The sequence below is a fragment of the Ictalurus furcatus genome, chromosome 4 (assembly GCF_023375685.1).
Source record: "Ictalurus furcatus strain D&B chromosome 4, Billie_1.0, whole genome shotgun sequence".
Lineage (NCBI taxonomy): Eukaryota > Metazoa > Chordata > Actinopteri > Siluriformes > Ictaluridae > Ictalurus > Ictalurus furcatus.
In genome coordinates, this window is record NC_071258.1 from 3547501 (window position 1) to 3570057 (window position 22557).

The following is a 22557-nucleotide window of genomic DNA, read 5'->3' on the forward strand; positions in this document are numbered from 1 at the left end:
GACCATTACCAAGACGACCACCGACACGATTTTCCTTTTCACCAAACTCAGGAAGTACTTCCCCTACGTGATAACGGTTACCCCGGCAACTAGTGCAGGCTCCGCCTTAGACCACACCTCCGTACTGCACCTGAGAACGGATGATGATGGTGAGTTGCATGCAGGATGTGAAGAATAAAACATTCGTCTATAAAACAATTTCCCTATTGTTTTCCCTAATGTTCAAACATCCATTAACTGTTGCTCCTTCATCATCCTCTCTTTTTTTTCTCTCTTTCTTAAGTTCATTTTAAAAATGTTAAATAAAAAGCTCACCATATTCTTTGGGAAATGGCGGCGTCAATCATACAAGTTCCTGTGATCTTGCTATAGAAACAATGACACTTTTGAATAAGAGCATTAATATAAACCTGTGATTTGCAGTCAGAACTACTGTCAGAAACGTTGTTTTGCCTTGTGTGTGTGTGTTAGTACCCAGTTCAGCTCCCTTGCTGGGTATGAGCAGGAATCTCTCCTCCACCTCTATCCTGGTGTCATGGTATGCTCCTGTGGAACCGAACGGGGAGATAATCGAATACGCCGCAGTTCTACACGGTCCCCGAGGATCCAACAGCACGTACACACCCAACTCACAGCTCACTCTTACACACCTCACCCCGTACACAGCCTACAACCTCTCCATCTCTGCGGTGAATCGTAAGGGCATGGGACCCTCGCTCATGTTACCTCTGCACACTGATGAAGCAGGTGAGTGCTGTGGATTAAGAGTATGAAGGTATACCATTATGGCTTTATATATATGTGTGGAAATAATGTTTGAAATAATGATTACGCCATACGAGTACTGATGGTGACATAACATCATACAATCATGGCTCTTTAATATAGGATACTATTTTATTGTTCAGTTTAATTTTTCTATTGTTTTGCTTAACCACAGAAAACTAAGAGCAATTTCTTACAAGTACAATGTAAAAAAAAAAAAAAAAACCCAACAATCGAGCATTTTCACTAATCGACTCATTTTGTTTAGCACGATAATGGCATGCTTGAGAAATTATTAAAAGACCTGGTTTAGTCTTCGATATCTTACTGCTAGGTTATAAGCTTTTTTAAAATTATTTATTTATTTCTTGTTTTTTGCTAATCATTCATAGCTGCTGTGTCGGTATATCCTTTATGAAATAAATCAGTAGACAGACGCATGAAACTACCTACAAATGAATAACAATAAATAAAAATATATAAATGTAAAAAAAATAAAAAATAAAAAAATTCTAAATAAAGCTAGCTAACTAACCATGGAGAAAATATGTAAAATAAAACATGCTAGCTAGTGTTCGAGTAAATCCCTTAAGAAAATTAGCTTAACAACAATAAAGGAAATCGACAAACAAAGTTAGCTATCAGTAGAGTAAATCTGCAAATAAAATTAGCTAGCTAAATATAGCTAGTATCTAGCTACAGCACCACAGAACACCACTGAACCTCAAGCTGGATAGCGTACTTTTTATAAATTGGCACAAATTTTCACTTTGACCTAGCATAGCATTGCTGTTAGCTCATAGGGCTTGGGAAAGTGATGTTATGAATATGAATTTAAATAGTAAGGTACTAACCAACCTTGCTACAGTTACTTTTCAGATACTTTCAGCAGCTTGTTAGCTAGCTAAGTAACATTAATCAACATCACTTGTAATTTAAAATTGTAATGTAGTTTGTATACTAACTGCACATGTTTACAGTCGTTATGTGATTTAAAGCATGCATTCTATTAAAATTGTGTTCTATGGTTCTGTATGTAGATACTGGATATTTTTTCTATATATTTAGCTAGCTAATTTTATTTGCAGATTTACTCTACTGCTAGCTAGCTTTGTTTGTGGATTTACTTTAATGTTGTTAAGCTAATTTTCTTAAGAGATTTACTCGAACACTAGCTAGCGTGTTTTATTTTCGATATTTTCTCCAAGGTTAGTTAGCTAGCTTTATTTAGATTTTTCCAAAAAAATTTTTTTTACATTTGGATAATTTTTTTATTGACTTGTAGGTAATTTCATTCATTCCTTTTGCATCTGTCTATTGATTAATTTCGTAAAAGATATACCGACACAGCAGCTATAAATGATTAGCAGAAAAAAGAAAGAAAGAAAGAAAAAAAAACTTATAACCTAGCGTTACTTAGCTAGCTAACAAACTGCTCAAAGTATTTGAAAAGTAACTGTAGCAAGGTTGGTTAGTACCTTACTATTTAATGCCTTGTAACTATTTTACAAAAGGTAACACTGATTGACTTTTGCATAATTTTGCAAATATTTGTTGGGAAAGAAACTTAGCTAACGTTGAACTGTGACATTAGGTTTGTACAGCTGTCATAACGGGAATTTTTCATACTTTCCCAGCTCTACTGTAAACTATCCCCATTAGTGAACTTCAAAGGACCACTGAGCCCTGAAATGACTTTTCTGAGCCATGAAAGAGACTTTTGTATGTGGCTAAGACACATTAGGATGCCGTCTCATGTGACTGTTTTTGATTGTAGGTCCAATGTCTCCACCACGAAACCTGAGCATCTTTAACCACTCTTCTGACTCAGTGTGGCTCCACTGGGAACCCAGTCTGGAGCCCAATGGTGTCATTCAACATTATGGATTCAAAATCGTGGACCTGAACACGAATGCTGTTATATACCAGGTAATTGTACAGACTGGTTATGTTGTGTATGTATGTACAGTAAAATCTAGAATATTTACTGTATTATCACTGTTTTTGCTACAGAACTCCACAAGTGCCTCTACTCAGGCAGAATTACATGGCTTCACACCTCATAGCTCTTATGAGATAAGTGTGTCTACTTACACGAGAGCAGGCAATGGAGACCAGTACAGTCTTCCTGTTACCTTTACTACCCTCGAGTCAGGTAAGATTCAGAGGAGAGTAAGTCACATGAATCGATATAAAATGGTTTTTAAAAATGCACATGATAAAAATGCAGGCGTGGTTTTCATTGATTTGTTAAGTTCCAAGATGATTTGATGAAGCATAAGCCATGGTTATCATGTTCCACTAATATGCAAAGTGCACAAGCATTTGATAAAAAATTAAAAATACAATCAATAATAAAAAAAAGCTTGTGTTAATAATCATTCGTTGTTTTGTTGGGAGTCACATCATTTAATAGTTTAACCAAGCTTTCTTGTCTGCTTCATCTTTTTGTTGTTGTTGCTAATTTAAATTTTTTTCATCTTGTGTATTGTTTGCTGTACTTGTTATTTTTGCCTTATTTATCATTTAACACAGGTTTGTTTATCATTTGGTATGGGTAGTTTTTGTTAGTTATCCCTTTTTATCATTTGGCATGGGAAATCTTTGGTGCTGTTGTCTTGTTTACTGTTTGACGTGTAGTTTTTGTTACTTTTGCCTTATTTTTCATTTGGTGCAAGTAGTTTTTGTTACTTTTGCCTTGTTTATCATTTGGTGCAAGATGTTTTTGTTAATTTTGCCTTGTTTATCGTTTGGTGTAGGTCGATTTTGTTAATTTTGCCTTGTTTATCATTTGGTGCGAGTTTTTTTTTTTTTTAAATTTTGCCTTGTTTATCATTTGGTGTGGGTCGATTTTGTTACTTTTGCCTAGTTCATTGTTTGTTGTCAGTAATTTTTGTTAGCATTACTGCATATTTACAGCTAACAATAAACAAGGTAACGAAATATAATGCTGATAGATAATCGAGGCAGATTAAACACTTGATTAAATGATAAAATTATTCTGAGTTTCCGAAAATGAGTCAATAAAATGGTCAATGTTTATCAAATCATCTTTCTAACGACCAAGTGAGTTTTTTTTAACTCTTTTTTTTTTTTTAATCAAAGAATATTTGTTATATCCACCCTTATATTTAGAATTAGAATTTACCTGTTCATTGTATATTTGTGGTATTGTACAACTTGCACCGTTTTAATTAGATGATTTTAATTAACCAAATCAAAGTAATGACACTTATTTTTTTAAACTTCCTGTCTCACAGTTTTATCAGTACATTTTTATTGGCATACACAGATACAAATAAAAATGTTTTCAAACGGAGCATGTAAATGTTGTGTGTGTTGCAGTGTCCGAGGCGGTTCGAAATCTGTCCTGTTCGGGCCTGGACTGGGATTCAGTCTATATGGAATGGGAGCCTCCAGCAAACCCCAACGGAGAGATTTTGCTTTACAAAATTATCTCAGCAGATCACATAGAGGAGGCGTTTCCCCTAATGCTTACACATAAACTCGCGTACACTTTCAGCGGCCTGCGTCCCGACATGCTTTATGTCATCTCTGTGGCTGCTGTTAACTCAGCGGGTCCAGGAATAGAGGCCAACTGCACAGCACATACACTACCAGAATCAGGTACAAGGCATTGTGGGAGACTTCAAAAATTCAAAAGATGCGTTGACAGAAATCCAGGGAGACTTGTCTGTATTGTCTGTATTCAGACTCGATTTGCTGGCTGGCCCGTTCAGATTATTGAAATGAACGCATTTTTACTGTTTCTTTCATGTTTTTCTTGGTGAAATGCTCTTTTTGAACTGCACATAGGCTAAAAAAAAATCAGATGGTCGAAACACGATCACGCATTATGTTTAGCAACATTTTCTGGACTATATTCAAATTCAAGCATGCATGTGTAATTGTTTGCACATTTGATAATGAACACGCGTAATTTGAGACATAATCCAAATTAATTTACAAAACACAACACAGTACAATGGCTGCACGTCCTCTCATTAAAACATTGTGTTTGCATTTGTCTTTTTAGTGTCAGCATGGCAGACCTGTCAATCAAACACTGGCTGGGATTTTGAATTGACATTGTATGTTTAGGAGGAAGTGATATTTACATGAATATATTCAGCAGATGTTAAAGGTGCCTTGGCTCTAACGGGGTTCAAACTCACGACCTTCCAATCAGATTTTGAGTCCAGAAGCCTAACTGTGTGTTGGTTTTTTTTATGCATTCAATCAGTGCATATATGATTATATATGAAATATGAAATATAAACTATATAGTAGCTATACTTTATTTATGATGATGTATTTAATAATAAGAAACCATATCTAAACTGTGTGTTTTTTGGGACTAACCGCTGAAAAAAAAGAAGAAATCAGCTGTGATTGGCGTGGAAGTGTATTTTTAATATTACAAGAGAATCATATAAACATATAATGCCATAAGTTTATACTGATTTTGTCACTCAAGCTAAAACCTAAAAATCTCTCCCGAAGTCCGGCCCACAGTGATTGATTGACAGTTCTACCTCTCTAACAGTGGAATTTGCAAACAGGGTTGGAAAGGCATTTTATATTTGAACAATCACAAATTTACTGAGTGCTATTACGTGTTCAATATGGCAGAACCAGAACCACTGTTTAGACAGTGAGAGTGAAATGTCAAATGGACTTTTTTTTAAAATGAAAGCTATAAATACAACACTTTGATTTGACAATAGTACAGCAGATCATCATAATAATAATGAATAATAAATAATAATAATTATGATTTTTTTTCCCTCCAGTTCCTGGTCCCCCAGAGTCGCTGTCTGTAGTGAATATTAGCTCGGATGCTGTGACTGTGAGCTGGCTCCGTCCTGCCCGAGTCCCCGGGCTCTTACGGGGTTACAGAGTGGAGAGACAGCTAGTGTGTAACCTAGAGGATGACGCTTCCTGTGTGGAGAGTGAAGTTTTTCTGTCGGTAAATGTGACGGAATATGGTAGAAGGGAGATAACAGTAACACTGCAGCCCCTGCGTAAATACAGGCGCTATCGCATCAGAGTGACGGCATGGACCAACGCCGGAGATGGAGAACCTACGGCGTGGATGTACATACAGACAGCAGCAGGAAGTATGTCTAACACACACATGTACACACACGCTACTGACGTTTACGTTAGAATTAATTATTATTATTATTATTTTTTTTTACATATTCAAAGCCAAAAGAATGTGAACGTTTAAGAATGCAGGGGGAAAGGTGATTGATTTCTACGATGATTTTAAAATCGATCATTGAGCTAAATATCAAGAGAACATGTTTGTGGTAATGATAAAATAAAATGAATAAGACAATACATTTTAGGATAAAAGGTTGATTTTGCGTCAGAAACGCAACACAGTTTTCACGTCTGTGGCTTATGTGGTATGAACTCTCTGTCTGTGACAGTATAGCATTAGATTTATTAACAATTATTCTCATTTATTACACCAAAACAACTAATATTTTAATAATTAATTGTGCAGTGGCTTTGATGCAATCTCTCTCTCTCTCTCTCTCTCTCTCTTTCTTATGATCTCTCTCTATTATGCTCTCTCTTATGCTCTCTGTCTTTCTCTCTCTCTTATGCTCTCTCTTTCTCTCCCTTATGCTCTCTCTCTGTCTATCTCTCTCTCTCTCCCTTACGCTCTCTCTCTGTCTCTCTCTTATGCTCTCTCTGTCTCTATCTCTCTCTGTCTTATGCTCTCACTCTGTCACTCTCTCTCTCTCTTACGCTCTCTCTGTCTTTCTCTCTCGCTTATGCTCTCACTCTCTTATGCTCTCTCTCTCTGTCTCTCTCACTCTCTTATGCTCTCTCTCTGTCTCTCTCTCTTACACTCTCTCTCTCTCTCTCTCTCTCTCTCTCTCTCCCTCCCTCTCTCAGACCCTGACGCCCCACCAGTTGCTGTCGCAGCGGTTCCTTCAATCTCTGGGATGAAAATCACTTGGGATGAACCGGCAATCATCTCCGGCCCCACCTCCTACCTCATTGACGTTATTGCTGTGAGTTGGAAGGAACTAGATTTATATGCGCTGGTAAAACCCCACTGTAACTTTTAATCCCTTCTCTCCTGTTCTCTTCTTTTTTTCAGCTGGACGGTTCTCATCATAATGTGACAATAGTGAGGAAAGCAGGAGAAATCCAGATGGTGGTCATTGGGAACTTGACTGCTTACACTTATTACTCCGTTACTGTCACTGCCTTTACTGGAGACGTGGCCGATGCCCGCCGAGACGGCATGACCTCTACACCCGTCATCGTCAGGACACTAGAAGGGGGTGAGAAAGCGAGTTTGTGTTTTATGTACATTTGAGGATGAACGTAATGCGTGTAAATGTGTAAAGAACATGATTTATGGTCTTTGCAGTTTAGTACGTTTTGTGTTGGAAACGGTGTGTGTGTTTATCTGTGTGTGTGTGTGTGAGTGTGTGTGTGTGTGTGTGTGTGTGTGTGTGTGGAGGATTGAGGGCGTATGGAGAGGGTCTGATTTATTTACATTGCTGGTTCAGAACATTTACAAGTCATATATAGATTGAGAATAAGGGTACTTTCAGTACTTTTTAGTCCACGTTTTACTGCAATCCTATGAAAGAAGTTGCACGTGGAGTGTTAGTCAGTCATGTGTGTCTTTCTATTTACCTGATTTGGTCTGATGGGACATTGTAATTCATGTGTTTGTTTGTTTTTTTTGGTCAGAACCAAAGGATCCACCCAAAAACGTGACCCTGACTATCATGCCAGAAGAAGTGACCCGTGTATATGTAACATTCTCACCACCGGATGAGCCTAATGGCAACATCAGTGCCTATCATGTCTATATTTACCGCGATGGACGACTGGACTTCGAGATCGACAGCTTGCCGGTGGTCAGTAACCCGAACAAGACCATGACTGCTGTTATACAGGGTCTTAAAGGAGGATTTAACTACAGCATACAGGTGAAGGAAGCATTGATTTTGCTTTACACCGCAGTGCTGTTGAATTCTAGCTCTTGGTTGGTCTGATTGTTCAGAAAGTGTTGATTAATTTTCTATAACAGCAGCTGCAAACGAGAGGTTTATATTAATGCACTCGTTCTAATACATTATCGTTTCTATAGTAACGACATAGGAATTGTATGGTAGAAGATTAAAACACATATAAGTTTTCTGTAAGTTTTCAGTATGGAAGGAGCCTCCAGTATCAGACAAGTTGCATTTTTTTTTTATTAACTTCAAGAGCGTGAGGTGAGGGGACATGTGTTTATAGCTGTTATAATATAAGTGACATCGGGAATTAACTAGATTTGCAGTGTAACACTTACTTTTCCAGCCTTTTGTTGCCCCGTCCCAACTTTTTTGAGACGTGTTATTTCTGAAAAGGTTACGTTTCCTCAGTTTAAACATTTGATATGTTTTCTGCATTCTATCGTGAATAACATACGTGTTTATGAGATTTGCAAATCACTGCGTTCTGTTTTTATTTACATTTTACACGGCGTCCCAACTTTTTTGGAATTGGGGTTGTATTTTCCGGTGAGATTTACATTACAGCTGTGGTTTAATTTCGTTCCAGCAAACAGAGCAGAAATGTTTTCAAGGATTACGAAACAGGCAAAAATATGATATATGAAATATAAGAAATTCTATCTCTCTCTCTCTCTCTCTCTCTCTCTCTCTCACACACACACACACACACACACACACACACACACACACGTTTGATTTACAGATAGCTGCAGTGAATGGAGCAGGATTCGGGCCCAGATCAGAAGTCAGAATCAGCATGCCGATAAAAGGTACTGAACATTCTACAATTACATGAAACTGTTTGCTATCCCACATTTTTACAGTCAACTCCAAAATTATTGGCACCCCTCATAAAAAACTGAATGAGTGCATGACACATGCCATGAGTGAAACTTTGAGCTTAACCGTATGGCAATGCTGTATAGTTTTATTATTACGCAATATTTTTTTTCAAACTTGGAAAGTTTATTTTAGAATGATTAGCGCAAAACATTGCTTTCCAAATTACCACCACAATTAATATTCGGTCAGCCCTCCTCTGGAGAGAATAACGGGCGCAGAGCCTCACCTACTGGTTATTAGCAAAGAGTGAGACAGTCGTTGAAAAGTCTCGAGTTTGTTTGCTGCACGCATTTCTGTCTTCAGTTAGATGTACAGTTTGTTTTTGGTCAAGATCTCTAGATCTATAGTCCTGCTAGAGGCAGTCAGATTTGCGCCTAAAATATTCTTTTAGTGAATTATTCACAGAAGCTTCTGGAGCCACCGGCCACAAAACTGCCCCAAAGCATTAATATGTATAGCAGTTTGCATTATTTGAAATAATTTAGAGGTGTCAATAATTTTGAGAGGACGAATAAGACGAATCACATGAGAATTATTTCTAAATAATTTCTGTAACACTGATTTTCGTAGTACTCGTGTGGATGTTGATGAATGCCGATCAGCTGTAAATGATCAAATGTATTAATGTCACACCCACAAAACTCCATCAAAGGCAACGGTAACAGAGAGCTGAGCGCAACAAAACGACTAAATTGTGAAGTGTGCTAAATCTAACAATAATGGAAGATTCCTCCCATAATCCGTAACCTTCCAATAACGACAGCTCGGCCAACGCGGCACACACTAGAGACGCCCACTAGCACGTCCTCGTTTCGTAGGGTGCCATTACTTTTTTTGCTCACTGAAGAACTCATTTTATTTGTCTTAATTTGTGGATCTGTTTTAGATTGCGTTGTTTCGATAACCTGATACGAGTGTGTTTCACATCATTCGATTCGTGTGGTTTTAAATGAAGTAAATAAATGATTTAAACTTCTGGGGGTTTAACGAGTTTAACGGCTGCTCGAGTAATGAATAATACACAAAGTCATGGCTTAAAAATAATCACTAATCACACTATTTCTGTGTGTAGACTGTAATATGAAAGCATAACGTCTTTTTAGTGGCAGAACATTTTGCTCATTTTGGAATCAAATTCATTTTGGTATTAATTTATAAATTAGGTCCATAAATTAAAGAACATTGATAGCTCTATATTCTGAAAGTCCTTTAGAGATGATGTGACCACTTTTTTTTTGTTTTGTTTTTTGTTCTTCCTGCAGCCTGATTCTCCATGCGGCGTGTAAAAAAAAAAATCGTCCCCTAACATCATCTCTGTATTCTGTTTCATTTCAGCCCCACCGATGCCCTCTAAGAGGCCAGCGGTAGCCCTGAACAGTGTAGGCGTTGTCATGGCAACACACCAAACCATCACTATCGAGATGCCGTTGTGTTTTTTCTCAGATGACAACGGTCCTATTCACAAAATCCAGGTCATCGTCTCTGAGCCGGCAGGTACATTCATATCACCAGTGTAAAAATATACAGAGAGACAGAAAGCAGCCTTCTTTTGTGCTGAGGTTAGAATAAAAATAGATGTTTTTTAAATAGACTTGAATTTTTTTAAGCATTAATATCACCGTAAATGGATTGTCCATGAGTAGGAATTCCGTGAGTGAAAAGAAAAAGGGATAAAAATTTATAACTGGAGGAAAAAAAAAGCGCAAACATCAATTTATATAAACAAATATTGTTAAGATTCCTAGACAGGTTCAATTCTGAACAAAATATAGAAAAAAAAAGATGAAAATATTCCTGACTAGCACACAAAGAAGTTCTAAACAATGTATAGTTTATATATATATTTTTATTGACTTTTTTACGTTTTATTTAGAATTTATGTAGAACGTTAGTAAAGATATACTGGAGACACTCTTCGTTAATAACAATCTTCAGTGCAACAGAAATCTGGATAATACGATAGGTTAAAGTGATGCTCTCAAGTCATTTGGAGGTGATTTACGTTTTATATTTTTATCTAAAAATCTAAAAAATAAATAAATAAAAAAAAGGCCGTCTATGTGTGCGGACTGTGCGTGAAAGGGTTAATAATTATTTATGTTCTTGAGCCTCTTTAATGATATCTTTTTAGATCATTTAAAGGGAAAAAAAAATCCATCAGCCTAATCTAGACTAATCCCTCACCCGTATGAGGAGAATAACTGGCAAGTCTGTGTTTAAATGCGATTCGGTTCGGTTCGTTTTATTTAATTAAGGTGCTTCGAGTGTATTTGATCGTATGGTCATATATACAGTGTTTATAATAAGTGATCTGAACTGATCGTTCTGTCTGTATGGCTTTGCAGTGATGGACTACAGCAATGTGTCTAACTGGAAAACCGTGTTCCTCCACGCTACTGCCCCGTACGTGACGGACGAAGGCTTTCCAAACCCGGAGTGCTCGGAGGATCCGAGTTCAAATAAGGATAGAACTTTGAAAAACATACGTTCCAGGATGTACGTGATTGGATCGGAGGAAGGATGTTTCTCTGAGGATGCACAGATCCTCTGTAACGGGCCTTTAAAAGCCAAAACGTACTACGTGTAAGTAAGACACAAAAGCGTGTGTGCGCACACACTCACACACACACTTAATTATGGGTGGCACCTAAATCATTTCACAAAGGCACAAAAAATGCATGTGTGTGTCCTCACTTTAAAAATAATATTAGTGTAGGTGTAGTTTCATTTCGGTGTATTATTTATGAAGACGTCTTGTTTATTTTGCAGATTTAAATTCCGTGCAACGAATATCCTCGGTCAGTACACGGACTCTGTGTACTCGGAGAGGGTCAGAACGGCAGGTACAGCTTTCAGAAGTTCACTGTAGGATGAAACGAATCATTCCGTACGCCATTACATCTCACTGCTTGATTGTTTCCTTTCATCCTTACAGATGATGGTCTTTTGACTCGGGATGAGCAGATCATACTCGGAGTGCTCCTGTCTTTTTTCCTGGCGTTGTTCCTGATCTTGATTATATACGCTTCTGTGCGGTAAGGCACTATATCAAAGACCATTTCTTAATCATTGAAAGTAGTTTGATAGCACAGCACGTTTGTGGCATGCTAGACTACTCAAACTATGAAGTTTAATAGCTTTGTTAAAGTGCATCTATTATGGTTTTTCAAATATTACCTTTCATGTAGTGTGTTATAGAGCAGTTTGTGAATGTAAAAAGTCTGCAAAGTTTTAAAAAATCAAAGCTCACGACAAACAGAGTTATCGACTCCCAAAAGAAGGAATCGATTCTGAACAGCTGAAACGAGTCATTAGTGATTCCAGACTTTACTTCCTGTACTAACCTACATAGGTTTGTAACAAAAAGCCCTGCCTCTAGTATTGATTGGCTGCTCGCTGACAACGGTAGACCAATCACAACAGACTGGGACACTTGACCAATCAGAGCAGAGTATGCTCTCTGAAAGGAGGAGTTTAGAACAAATCATTTAGAACGGATCATTTAACGAGTCGTTTGTGACACTGGGGGGAAAAAGTAATGCTGCAGTTTAAATTATGAGCACGTTAAAGTGTCTTTTGACCTCGGATGTGTATAAATCTATCGTATGAGACCTTTAAAACAAAATTAGACACGTTTCAAAACCATAATAGGTGCGCTTTAAAGATTACTGTCACTTTGTACAACGTTCAGATCGCGTTTTTTAAATAAACGTCTGACGGAAAAGACGTAGGCCAAAGCGTCTTACGGTTTTCACGTGTTTTCAGGCGTTTCGATGTGTGGACGAGCAATTTTTGGAAAATGTTTAAAACGCCAGTGTAGACGGACTGTTTTAAAACAATAATGCAGTTTTCAGATCTATCCGGATTAACGTGGATTAATGTAGCCTAAATCGAGGAGAAAATTCATTGCCATTTCATACATGTGGCAGCTAGACAATCTCTAAAGGATGAACGCGCTACTGAACCAAGCCTGTGATCGGTCGTCACAAATGACGCACGCCCGAGCCGATTCATTCCAAGATAGTTGAAGTTGAGGAGCCGCAATCTTGTTCCTATAGTCATGCACATTGTCCTAAAATGTTAATGCCACTCACAACGGCAGCACTGGAGCACTCGTCTACAACGCCCAATACGAAATCAGAGAAAGTATGCAAGCTTCTAAGCTTTCAAAGGTAGTTTTGTCTTCGCACCACCGTCCCTCGCAAACATTATCTCCATATTAATGTATACTTTAGTCAATACTACTGGAGATGTTGGGGGGAAAGAAAAGAAGGGTGTATTTATTTAATTACTTCTTTAATCATCTTATTAGTCTATGATATAAAAGAATATTTCACCCTGACGCCTGCAACTAGACGCCCAAAAGCTGTGTAAAGTGTGTAAAGCCTCAGATGTTTCTCAGAGATGACTTTTATTGCTTTTATTAAAACTCTTGTCCATCTGCAGGATCCATCAGAGGCAGAAGGAGGGCGGCACCTATTCTCCACGAGAAGCAGAGATTATTGAGACCAAGCTGAAGCTGGATCAGCTGATAGCAATGGCAGACATGGAGCTGAAAGAGGAAAAGATCCAGCGGTAAATCAGCTGAAATCTTTACAGGATCATAACAACAGGACTGACTGTAATCACTGTCTGTTAGAAGAACTCGTTTTACAGTAAAGTAGCGTTTTTGTTTGCGATCACGTCGAGATCTTCCTCAGCTCAAGCCGTACAGACGTACCCCATTCGCGCACTTGGAGCCTTGCGGTCATCATGTGGACGTACACGTGAGATCCGTATAGTGTCCGATCTCCTTAACTGAGGAAAACTTCACCAATTAGACACTTTTTTAAATCTGTTTACGAGGAGCATCCGTCCTAGGTCCATCCCGAACGAGTTGTTATTATATAGTCATACAAACGTTCCACTTTAATGAAGATCAAAACGATGCTTTCAGTGGAAATTTTCATTCCACGATGCCATTCTGAATAATCGACATCGACATACATCTTTCTATAAGTTAAAGGTGCCATTTTATTTGAACAGACATCAAGAAAACATTTGCTTTCACATATCACGCCTCACTCGTTACTGCCCCGCCCCTTTGTTTGATTGGCAGCTAGTGTTCTGAAAGACTGTATAAGCTCTGGGTTTCACAGGGTTGATTCAGACGGCTCACAGAAGCAGTTCTGATGAAGTATAAATCACACTTTAAGGCACTTTTTGGTCAAACTACCTGACAGATGCAACAACATTAATGAAGTGAAAGATATTTATGTTTTATTTTTATGTTGTTTATTGTTCTTTATGTAGCTCATCGGTGGCTATTTGCGATGAGGCTTTATTGGTCAGTCCGTACAGAATTTTGGCGAAAACGCAGTGACGTTTGTTTGTAAACGAGTCCTTTTTAGCTGTACTCATGTACGACGCACATGAATCGAACAGGGCTTCGGCTGAACGCGCGTCACGATGATGTCACACAGCACATCGCGACACGTCTCTGCCCAAATCTGCGGTAATTTTGAAAAATTGCAAGCTCCTGCGAATATTACGGCGTATCCTCGATTTTGCTTTCATTTCTGTAATCTCAAAATCGCAGAAAACCTGGAGGGACTGACTGGTGTTCAGAAACCACGTCATGATCTGACTAACACACATTTTCACTGGCTCTCTAATTTACTCACTACCCCTTTGTTTCTCAGGTACTCCTCCTTTTTCTTTAGGAGGAAGGATATATTTGTAATCCAGTAAGTGGATAAAATGATGCAGTCATGCCTGCAGATGCATGCTCTGGTTTCCTCGTCTTTACAGTCAGAATGTTTATGGTTTATGGTGTGGTTGTGTTTCATTGTGTATGCATTACTAAGATACTGTAGCGGTCATTCAGTGACTGACTGTGCACAGCAAAATCCACAGTGTTAAATTTACACCCTGCAGTGTTTATGTAAGTCCATTGGACACAAATGAACACTCTGGGTGTTAATTCAACACTATGGATTTTACTGTGTGACTTTAACTCTCATGCTTCATGTTGTAACTGGTTACGCTTTGCAGTGTGTGTGTGTGTGTGTGTGTGTGTGTGTGTGTGTGCGTGTGTGCGTGTGTGTTTTCAGTGTGTTGTGTACCATTCTAGGAGTCTGAATAGACTAAATCTCACATAGACTACATTCACACTGCAAGTAAAAAATGGCCCCACAGTGATTATTATTATTATTGTTGTTGTTATTATTATTATTATTATTATTATTATTATTATTGATATTATTGATACTATTATTAATATTATTGAGCTTCTTCTTCTTCTTACTATTATTATTACTTTTATTATTACTATTGTTACTATTATTATTAGTATCAGTAGTAGTGGTATTATTATTATTATTATTGATATTATTATTAATATTATTGATATTCTTCTTCTTCTTCTTCTACTTCTTCTTATTATTATTATTACTTTTATTATTATTAGTAGTAGTAGTAGTTTTTTAAATTATTGATATTATTAATATTATTTATATTATTATTACTATTATTGATATTCTTCTTCTTCTTCATATTATTATTATTATTATTGACATTTAGGTTTGTAAAGTGATGGCATAACACTAGTGATTTAATAATCCTATAAAAACCTATAAAAATCCGATAATAGTTTCAAAAGTATTAATAAATAAACCATTGGTATTGAATTGAATGATTTATAAATAAAACATTGGATGCTTAAACCTGCAGTGAGAATGTACCTGTGGAATTGTTTTGTACTAACAGCTAACAGAAATCACCATGCTTGTATTATTTATTTATGTATTTATTAATTATGGCACAGTTTCATATAATACTTTCTATTAACATTTCAGGCTGCTCAGTTATAGGAAATCTCTCAAGTAAGTTATACATGAATCAGCAGTTTTTCTCTCTTGGCATCTGCGCTTTAGTATTTTGTTGGCGGAAATCTGTTCTTTTGAACGTTTTGTACAGTTTCTAATCGCTCTCGATGCATCATGTGCATTATTTTGGAAAGAGTAATGTAATATTGTTCAGTACTAAAGATGATATGATATTAATATTCCCATTTCCTTTATTAACGTTAATGTTTCCCTTCTGTTCCATCGTAGGCCGATCAGTAAGAAGGCTTTCATTCAGCACGTGGAGGATCTGTGTGCCAATGACAACGCCAAGTTTCACGAGGAATTTGCTGTAATTTCTGTTCTGTTTTATAGATACAGATGTGTGTGTGTGTGTGTGTGTGTGTGTGTGTGTGTGATAGAGAAAGAAACTTAAGATGTTGCAATGGCATGCTACATGCTAGGTTTTTTGTGATAAGTGATTGTCTATGTTGTAGGAACTGCCAAAGCTTCTGCACGACCTGGCAACATCGGACGCTGACCTGCCATGGAACCGCTCCAAAAACCGCTTCACAAACATTAAACCCTGTATGATCTGCATACACACACACACACACACACACACACACACACACACACTGTATATTTCATGATCTTTTCTTGACTGTGAACCTGAAAGAGTTTCACATCAGTCTAAATTCACTCTCTGGTGGTGTTTTCTTTCCCAGATAACAATAACCGAGTGAAGCTGCTGTCTGAGCCGGGGATCCCGGGGTCTGATTACATCAATGCTAGCTTTGTCTCTGTAAGAGCCAGAATTTTACACACCACGCTACTTATTTCTCTTTTCCAGAGCTGTCATAATATAATATATGTTGCAGTTTTTGTTTACTGTAAGTGTTTACTTATATGTTCCTGTCTATGTGGAGTGTCACATGTTCTCTTCATGTCCATGTTGGTTTCCTTCAGAAAACATGCGAAGCCACTTTGCCCCCCAGGTGTGAATGAGTGCCCCCCCCCCCCGCCCCCCGTCCCCGTCCCCATCCCCCATTCCCCATTAGGAAGACATGGTCTTTCTCCCAAACTTCACTTATTTCATAATGCAGAATCCAAAATACAAAAATAACACACTGTGTAGTGAGCATACACAGTGAATAGAAACCTGTGTTTGCTGGACGCTTTAATAGAAATAAAATGAAATTCTTTTCGTGTGAAAATGAGTTGAAGATGGTGTATGAAAAACGCAATGACAAATGCATGGTCCAAAGCTACTCGTAATATTTTCTGTATAAACCCGTTCTTATTTAATGAATGAATTAATTAATATTCCTCACACTCCTCTCTACAGGGTTATCTGTGTCCTAATGAGTTTATAGCCACTCAGGGACCTCTTCCTGGCACCGTGGCTGATTTCTGGAGAATGATTTGGGAAACCAGGACCAAAACCATCGCCATGCTCACCCAGTGCTTTGAGAAGGGTCGGGTACGAGTACAAACCGAGCTGTCGTTCACTATACTTTATCACTGGTTTATTGTCTCCCAGTTAGTATGATTGTTCCTCTTGTTGCCTCTCTGTGCAGATTCGCTGTCATCAGTACTGGCCGGAGGACAACAAGCCGGTCACCGTGTTTGGTGACATCATCATCACAAAGCTGACGGAGGACGTGCATCCGGATTGGACTGTCAGAGTGCTCAGAGTGGAGAAGGTTAATCAGCACAGGACTTTTAGCAGCACAATTTTTCACTAATGTTCAGGATATAATAATTCCTTACATTTATATAGCACTTTTCTAGACACTCAAAGCACTTTACATTGCATGGGGGTGGGGGTGGCGGGGGGGGATCTCCTCAACCACCTCCAGTGTGTAGCATCCACTTGGATGATGCGACGGTAGCCACAGTGCACCAGAACGCCCACCACACACCAGCTATTAGTGGAGAGGAGAGGAGAGAGTGATGTAGCCAATTCAGAGCTGGAGATTATTAGGGAGACATGATAGATAAGGTCCGATGGGGGAATTATGTCACTGTGCCAGTGCTATAAGACATATGAGTGTGTCATATTCATCAAGTCTCATCCTCATTTGTACACACATGATCTCAGGAGTTATAAATCTTGGGATTTGGACTCTAGCTTGCGTTGACACTAAACGTATGATTCACAGTAAATGACCATGTGTGTGTGAAAGAGTTGTATGAAAGAGTGACTTTCTGCCTCCAGCATGGCGACTACATGGTGGTGCATCACTTTAACTACACGTCCTGGCCAGAGCACGGTGTTCCTGAGTCCAGCTCCACTTTAATACAGTTCGTCAAAGCCGTCAGGTCCAACAGAGGCCACGACAATGCAACCATCGTAGTGCACTGCAGGTCAGCTGTCTGTCTGTGCTGAAATGTGTTTCGTCTGCATTTCAGAAGTATTTACATCTGTACAGGGTGAACTTCTTACTCTTTTATATACAGTATCAAATTTCTGGGACTGTACTACCATTCAAAAGTATGGAATTAATGTTTTCAGTAATATATACTCAGTAAACTATATATATATATATATATATATATATATAAACTCACATATATATGTATGTATATGTATATATATATGTATGTATATATGTGTGTATATATTTATTTATTTATATATACATACATATCATATATATATATATATATATGTGTGTGTGTGTGTGTGTGTGTGTGTATGATTCTGATGAAATCATTTGTAGAACGCTGTAAAATGTGCCCAGAACGACTCCAAAATTATTCCAAATGTTTGATAGTATAAATTATGATCTTTATTATAAAGCTAATATCCAGATTTGTCTTTTGTTTTTTGTTTTTTTTATCTTGAAGCAGATACTTAAAGGAGGAATCACTAATAATTCCAGTATATTGTTTATTGTTTAATATATTTTTTAATGACTGTTAACTAACTTATCCCAAATCCCAAACCTCTACAAATATCTTTTGGTGTCTGGTTGACATTAGATCTTTACCTCAGTGCTGCTGAATATCTCAGTTCTAACTGGCATTAGTTCTGGCTGCAAAGTAAATCACAGGTTTATACCAATGCACTCTTTCTAATAGCAGTCCCTCCAGGATTTCACGATTTTGCGATCGCAGAAATGAATGAAAAATCAAGCAGACGTCAGTAGTCTGAGGAGCTCGCAATTTCTCAGGATCACCGCAGATTTTTTGATGATTTGGGTCGAGACGTGTCAAAAAATGTGACGTCATCACGACGGGCGTTTGGCTGAAGCCCTCTTCGATTTGCATGCGTCGAACGTGAGTACAGCTCGAAGTCGTACTCGTTTACCAACAAACATCAGCGCGAAGGATCCTGCAAAACAATTTCGTGCGAATGCAATTTCACCAATTCGAGTGGTTTTCTGCAAAAAAAGCAGGAAAAAAACTCAAATTTTGACATTTTTTAAAAAAAGCCAAGTGTTTTTTGGCCCCAACAATCACAAAAAAATCCTGTATGGACTGTAATATGGCATCGTTTCTATAGTAACAGCTCATTCCCAGAGATTTGATGTCAGATACTCCACATGAACGCATTTAGGAGAATATATATAATCCTTGATATGGTGAAAAGACATTCATTTAACATTTTTAGAAGGAGTCTCTAGTGTCAGTGCTTTGTAAAAGTCAGAAGTAAAGCTAGAACTTTAAATTTTCCGACACTGGAGCGTGATGTAGTTTATTCCATAACTCCTATTAACCTATTAACTTACTGACTAAAAGGAAATAACTTTTATTGGATGTTCCGAAACATTAAATGTAACTACTGTATAAATAGTATGATGTATGAAAAGTATGACGTGTCGTTCTTTAATAAATGTAATCGTTGGCGAATTTCTGAGGAATAAAGGTTATAAACCTTTAGGGTGAAAACCATCCATCCATCCATCCATCCATCTTCTATACCACTTATCCTCCTTCAGGGTCACGGGGATCCTGGAGCCTATCTCAGGGTGGGGTGATAACAGTGACTTCAATTCATCACACCATCCCTTGTCTGATTGTTTTCCTTTAACAGCATGCCCCCAAGACTGTTTCATTCTTTACATATTAGATCTATAAACCATATAGGAGTTTAGTAAAAGGAATAATGGCTAAGGGAAATAAATGTGACTGGTGATTCCATGCGTTTGAGTGGTACAGTCTGTGTACAGTAATTTATTACATGGGGTGCACTAGTATATCATTAGAGCTTACAAAAGGTCCAGATGTGATTTGCATGCGAATATTGTCATTGTTTGATTGATTACGACGATTGAGGAAGTGCACAGCACGTGTATTGTGTGTGTGTGTGTGTGTGTGTGTGTGTGTATTGCAGTGCTGGCGTGGGCAGAACCGGAGTCTTTATAGCTCTAGACCACCTGATTCAGCACATCCGAGACCATGACTTTGTGGACGTGTACGGCCTGGTGGCAGAACTGCGCAGTGAGAGGATGTGCATGGTGCAGAATCTGGTTAGTCACACACACACACACACACACACACACACATACACATTGATTGAAAAAGACTCCTGTAAATGAAGCGTGACGTTAATGTCAGACTCTTCGTTCCGCAGGCTCAGTACATGTTTCTGTATCAGAGCACTCTGGATCTGCTGACCAGCAAAGGCAACAGTCAGTCCATCTGGTTCGTTAACTACTCGGCGTTGGAGAAAATGGACTCGCTGGATGCTATGGAAGGTAAAATACAGTCACACGACGGTGTTACGGCAACAAAATAAAAAGTCTCATTTAGACGGATCCATGCTGTTTTTTTCTTCAGGTGACGTTGAGTTGGAGTGGGAAGAGACGACAATGTAAGAGCGCTGAATTTTCTGCATTATGCCTGTCACGGCTTCATTAAGACCCTGAGTGAGGACGACTGGGGCACTGCGGCCAAACACAGAGCAAACACCAGGAACATTTATGAAGCCGACGGTTTGCACACACACACACACACACACACACAAACACATGGCGTGTGTGTGTGCAAACTGTGTGTACGTATAATCACTTCAGACGTCCCCTGCTCACATCATTAACTCATCGAACAGTGTACCGACGTGTAAAGTCAGAGGATTATAAGCTTTTCATTTGAATCCTTCCCTTCTGTTCGGTTTGGTTTAGATTGACACCTTTTACAGTTTTACTTACATTAGAATCTTACTAAACATATATTTGTTTCAGAAATTTGAAACTCCTTTTCTCTATTCTATCGAACACGACAAACATCGGAAAATGTTAATATTGCAAAGTGTAAAAACGTTGAAATAAAATGATCATTATTAATCATCGGATTCCTACATTTTTCATGATAATAATTAATGCTACAAGCTGAAGCAATGAAAGCGAAACGATGTTTAAAGTTAAAGTGTAACTTCGCGCTCTACCCTCACGTTAATGTCTTGTTTTACGTGTATTATGTATTACGTGATCGATTTATTTTATTCATACATCCAGTACGTCACACACGGTAGCGGACGAAGACCCAGCACTCGTCAGCTCGCTATTTTTAATTTGTTCCTCATTTATTCAATTTTTATCATAAATTATTAAGCCAAACAAGTGTTTATGTCAGGAGCTATAAATATACAGGATATTTTTGTGTGTATATTTTCAAATGAAACAGTATTTGTGTTTTGAAATAAATGCGATTTTTTTTTTGTCTGAGATATGCAGTGTGTCCATGTCATGAAAAAACGATAAAGAGCAGCTGTAGAGCTACACCTCAGTAACGTAGAAATACGATCAAGTAAACAGAACAGCCGCGCTTCCAAAGGTGAAAAACACTTGACTTTTCAGAAAAGTGCTTTTTTTTTTTTTTTTACCTCTCTACCAGGAAGCAAACAAGAAAAATAAAGATGGAGGACAAAAAAACGGAGTCTTGTTAGCAAGTGAATATAGGGAGATATAAAAAGTCCCCCATGAGCTGCCAGGACAGCTTCAGCAGCTTCAGCAGCTTCAGTGCTCATCGGTGTCGAGTCTAGACATCTGTGGCACTGTACTGGAGCGACGATGAACACTGTTCCCTCTGGTAATGTGATGATGATGGTGGTGGTGGTGGTGGTGGTGAAGAACACTCCAAATTTTTCATTAGGTGTTCAGTTAGAAAGAAACACCCAACAAAAGAAAGAAAGAAATGATAAAAAAAAAAGAGCTAGAAAGAATGAATGAAAGAAAGAAAGAGACCAAACAAACAAAAGAACATTCAAGAAAACAAGAAAGACACAAGGAATGAAGGAAGGAAGAACAAAAACAAGAAAACAAAGACCTTTGGAGAAAGAAAGAAAGAAATACCTTTTTTGAGAAAGAAAGAAAGAAAGAAAAATAAAGAAAGACCTTTTGAGGAAGAAGGAAAGAAAGAACGATAGAAAGAAAGGACCTTTTGAGAAAGAAAGAAAAATAAGAAAGACCTTTTGAGAAAGAAAGAAAGAAATACATTTTAAGAAAAAAAGAAAGAAAGACAGAAAGAAATACATTTTGAGAAAGAAAGAAAGACAGAAAGAGACCTAACAAACAAAAGAACTTTTAAAGAAACAAGAAAGACAAAGGAAGGGAGGGAAGGAGGGAGGAAGGAAGAATGAACAAAAACAAGAAAACAAAGACCTTTGGAGAAAAAAGAAAGAGACAAACAAAGACATTTTGAGAAAGAAAGGAAAAAATGAAGAAAGACCTTTTGAGAAAGAAAGAAAGAAAGAAATACATTTTGAGAAAGAAAGAAACAAAGAAAGAAAGAGACCAAGCAAACAAAATAACTTTTAAGGAAACAAGAAAGACGAAGTCGTTTGGAGAGAGAGAGAAAGAAAGAAAGAAAGAAAGAAAGAAAGAAAGGTCTGATATGTGAGTACTTATCTGATTTGCTCTGTCAGGTAAACGCTGATCCTGAATGAAAGTTGGCTCGTTTCTGCACTGCACTTGAGCAGAAAGTTATTTCCCTGCAGCTCTCCGGCTTTATTGCAGCTTTTTCAGACAACAACAGAGTTCAGTTATCTGAGCGCTGCAGTAATAAACACTGCACCTAAGACCTGAATATCACAGTGTTAAAGATTACCGTGCCTCGGGCTGTGCTCTGTGCACTGTTTA

At 37.9% G+C, this 22557-nt stretch overlaps 1 protein-coding gene across 1 annotated transcript in view; it reads left to right on the forward strand.

The window, feature by feature from the left end:
- ptprq (protein tyrosine phosphatase receptor type Q) overlaps positions 1-21199 on the forward strand; it is a 57767-nt gene extending 36568 nt beyond the window's left edge. The window contains exons 34-59 of the mRNA XM_053623876.1: positions 1-149; positions 472-747; positions 2543-2694; positions 2779-2920; positions 4111-4392; positions 5559-5885; positions 6679-6797; positions 6887-7073; positions 7492-7733; positions 8506-8572; positions 9981-10139; positions 10991-11228; positions 11415-11488; positions 11581-11680; positions 13092-13220; positions 14327-14371; positions 15482-15508; positions 15740-15821; positions 15967-16057; positions 16198-16274; positions 16818-16952; positions 17050-17175; positions 17691-17839; positions 19812-19947; positions 20052-20175; positions 20258-21199. The exon at positions 1-149 is cut by the window's left edge and continues 163 nt beyond it. Of these exons, the coding sequence (XP_053479851.1) occupies positions 1-149; positions 472-747; positions 2543-2694; positions 2779-2920; positions 4111-4392; positions 5559-5885; positions 6679-6797; positions 6887-7073; positions 7492-7733; positions 8506-8572; positions 9981-10139; positions 10991-11228; positions 11415-11488; positions 11581-11680; positions 13092-13220; positions 14327-14371; positions 15482-15508; positions 15740-15821; positions 15967-16057; positions 16198-16274; positions 16818-16952; positions 17050-17175; positions 17691-17839; positions 19812-19947; positions 20052-20175; positions 20258-20295 (3673 nt within the window). The 3' untranslated portion in view covers positions 20296-21199. The remainder of the gene's footprint in view (positions 150-471; positions 748-2542; positions 2695-2778; positions 2921-4110; positions 4393-5558; positions 5886-6678; positions 6798-6886; positions 7074-7491; positions 7734-8505; positions 8573-9980; positions 10140-10990; positions 11229-11414; positions 11489-11580; positions 11681-13091; positions 13221-14326; positions 14372-15481; positions 15509-15739; positions 15822-15966; positions 16058-16197; positions 16275-16817; positions 16953-17049; positions 17176-17690; positions 17840-19811; positions 19948-20051; positions 20176-20257) is intronic.
- Positions 21200-22557: the final 1358 nt, after the last annotated feature.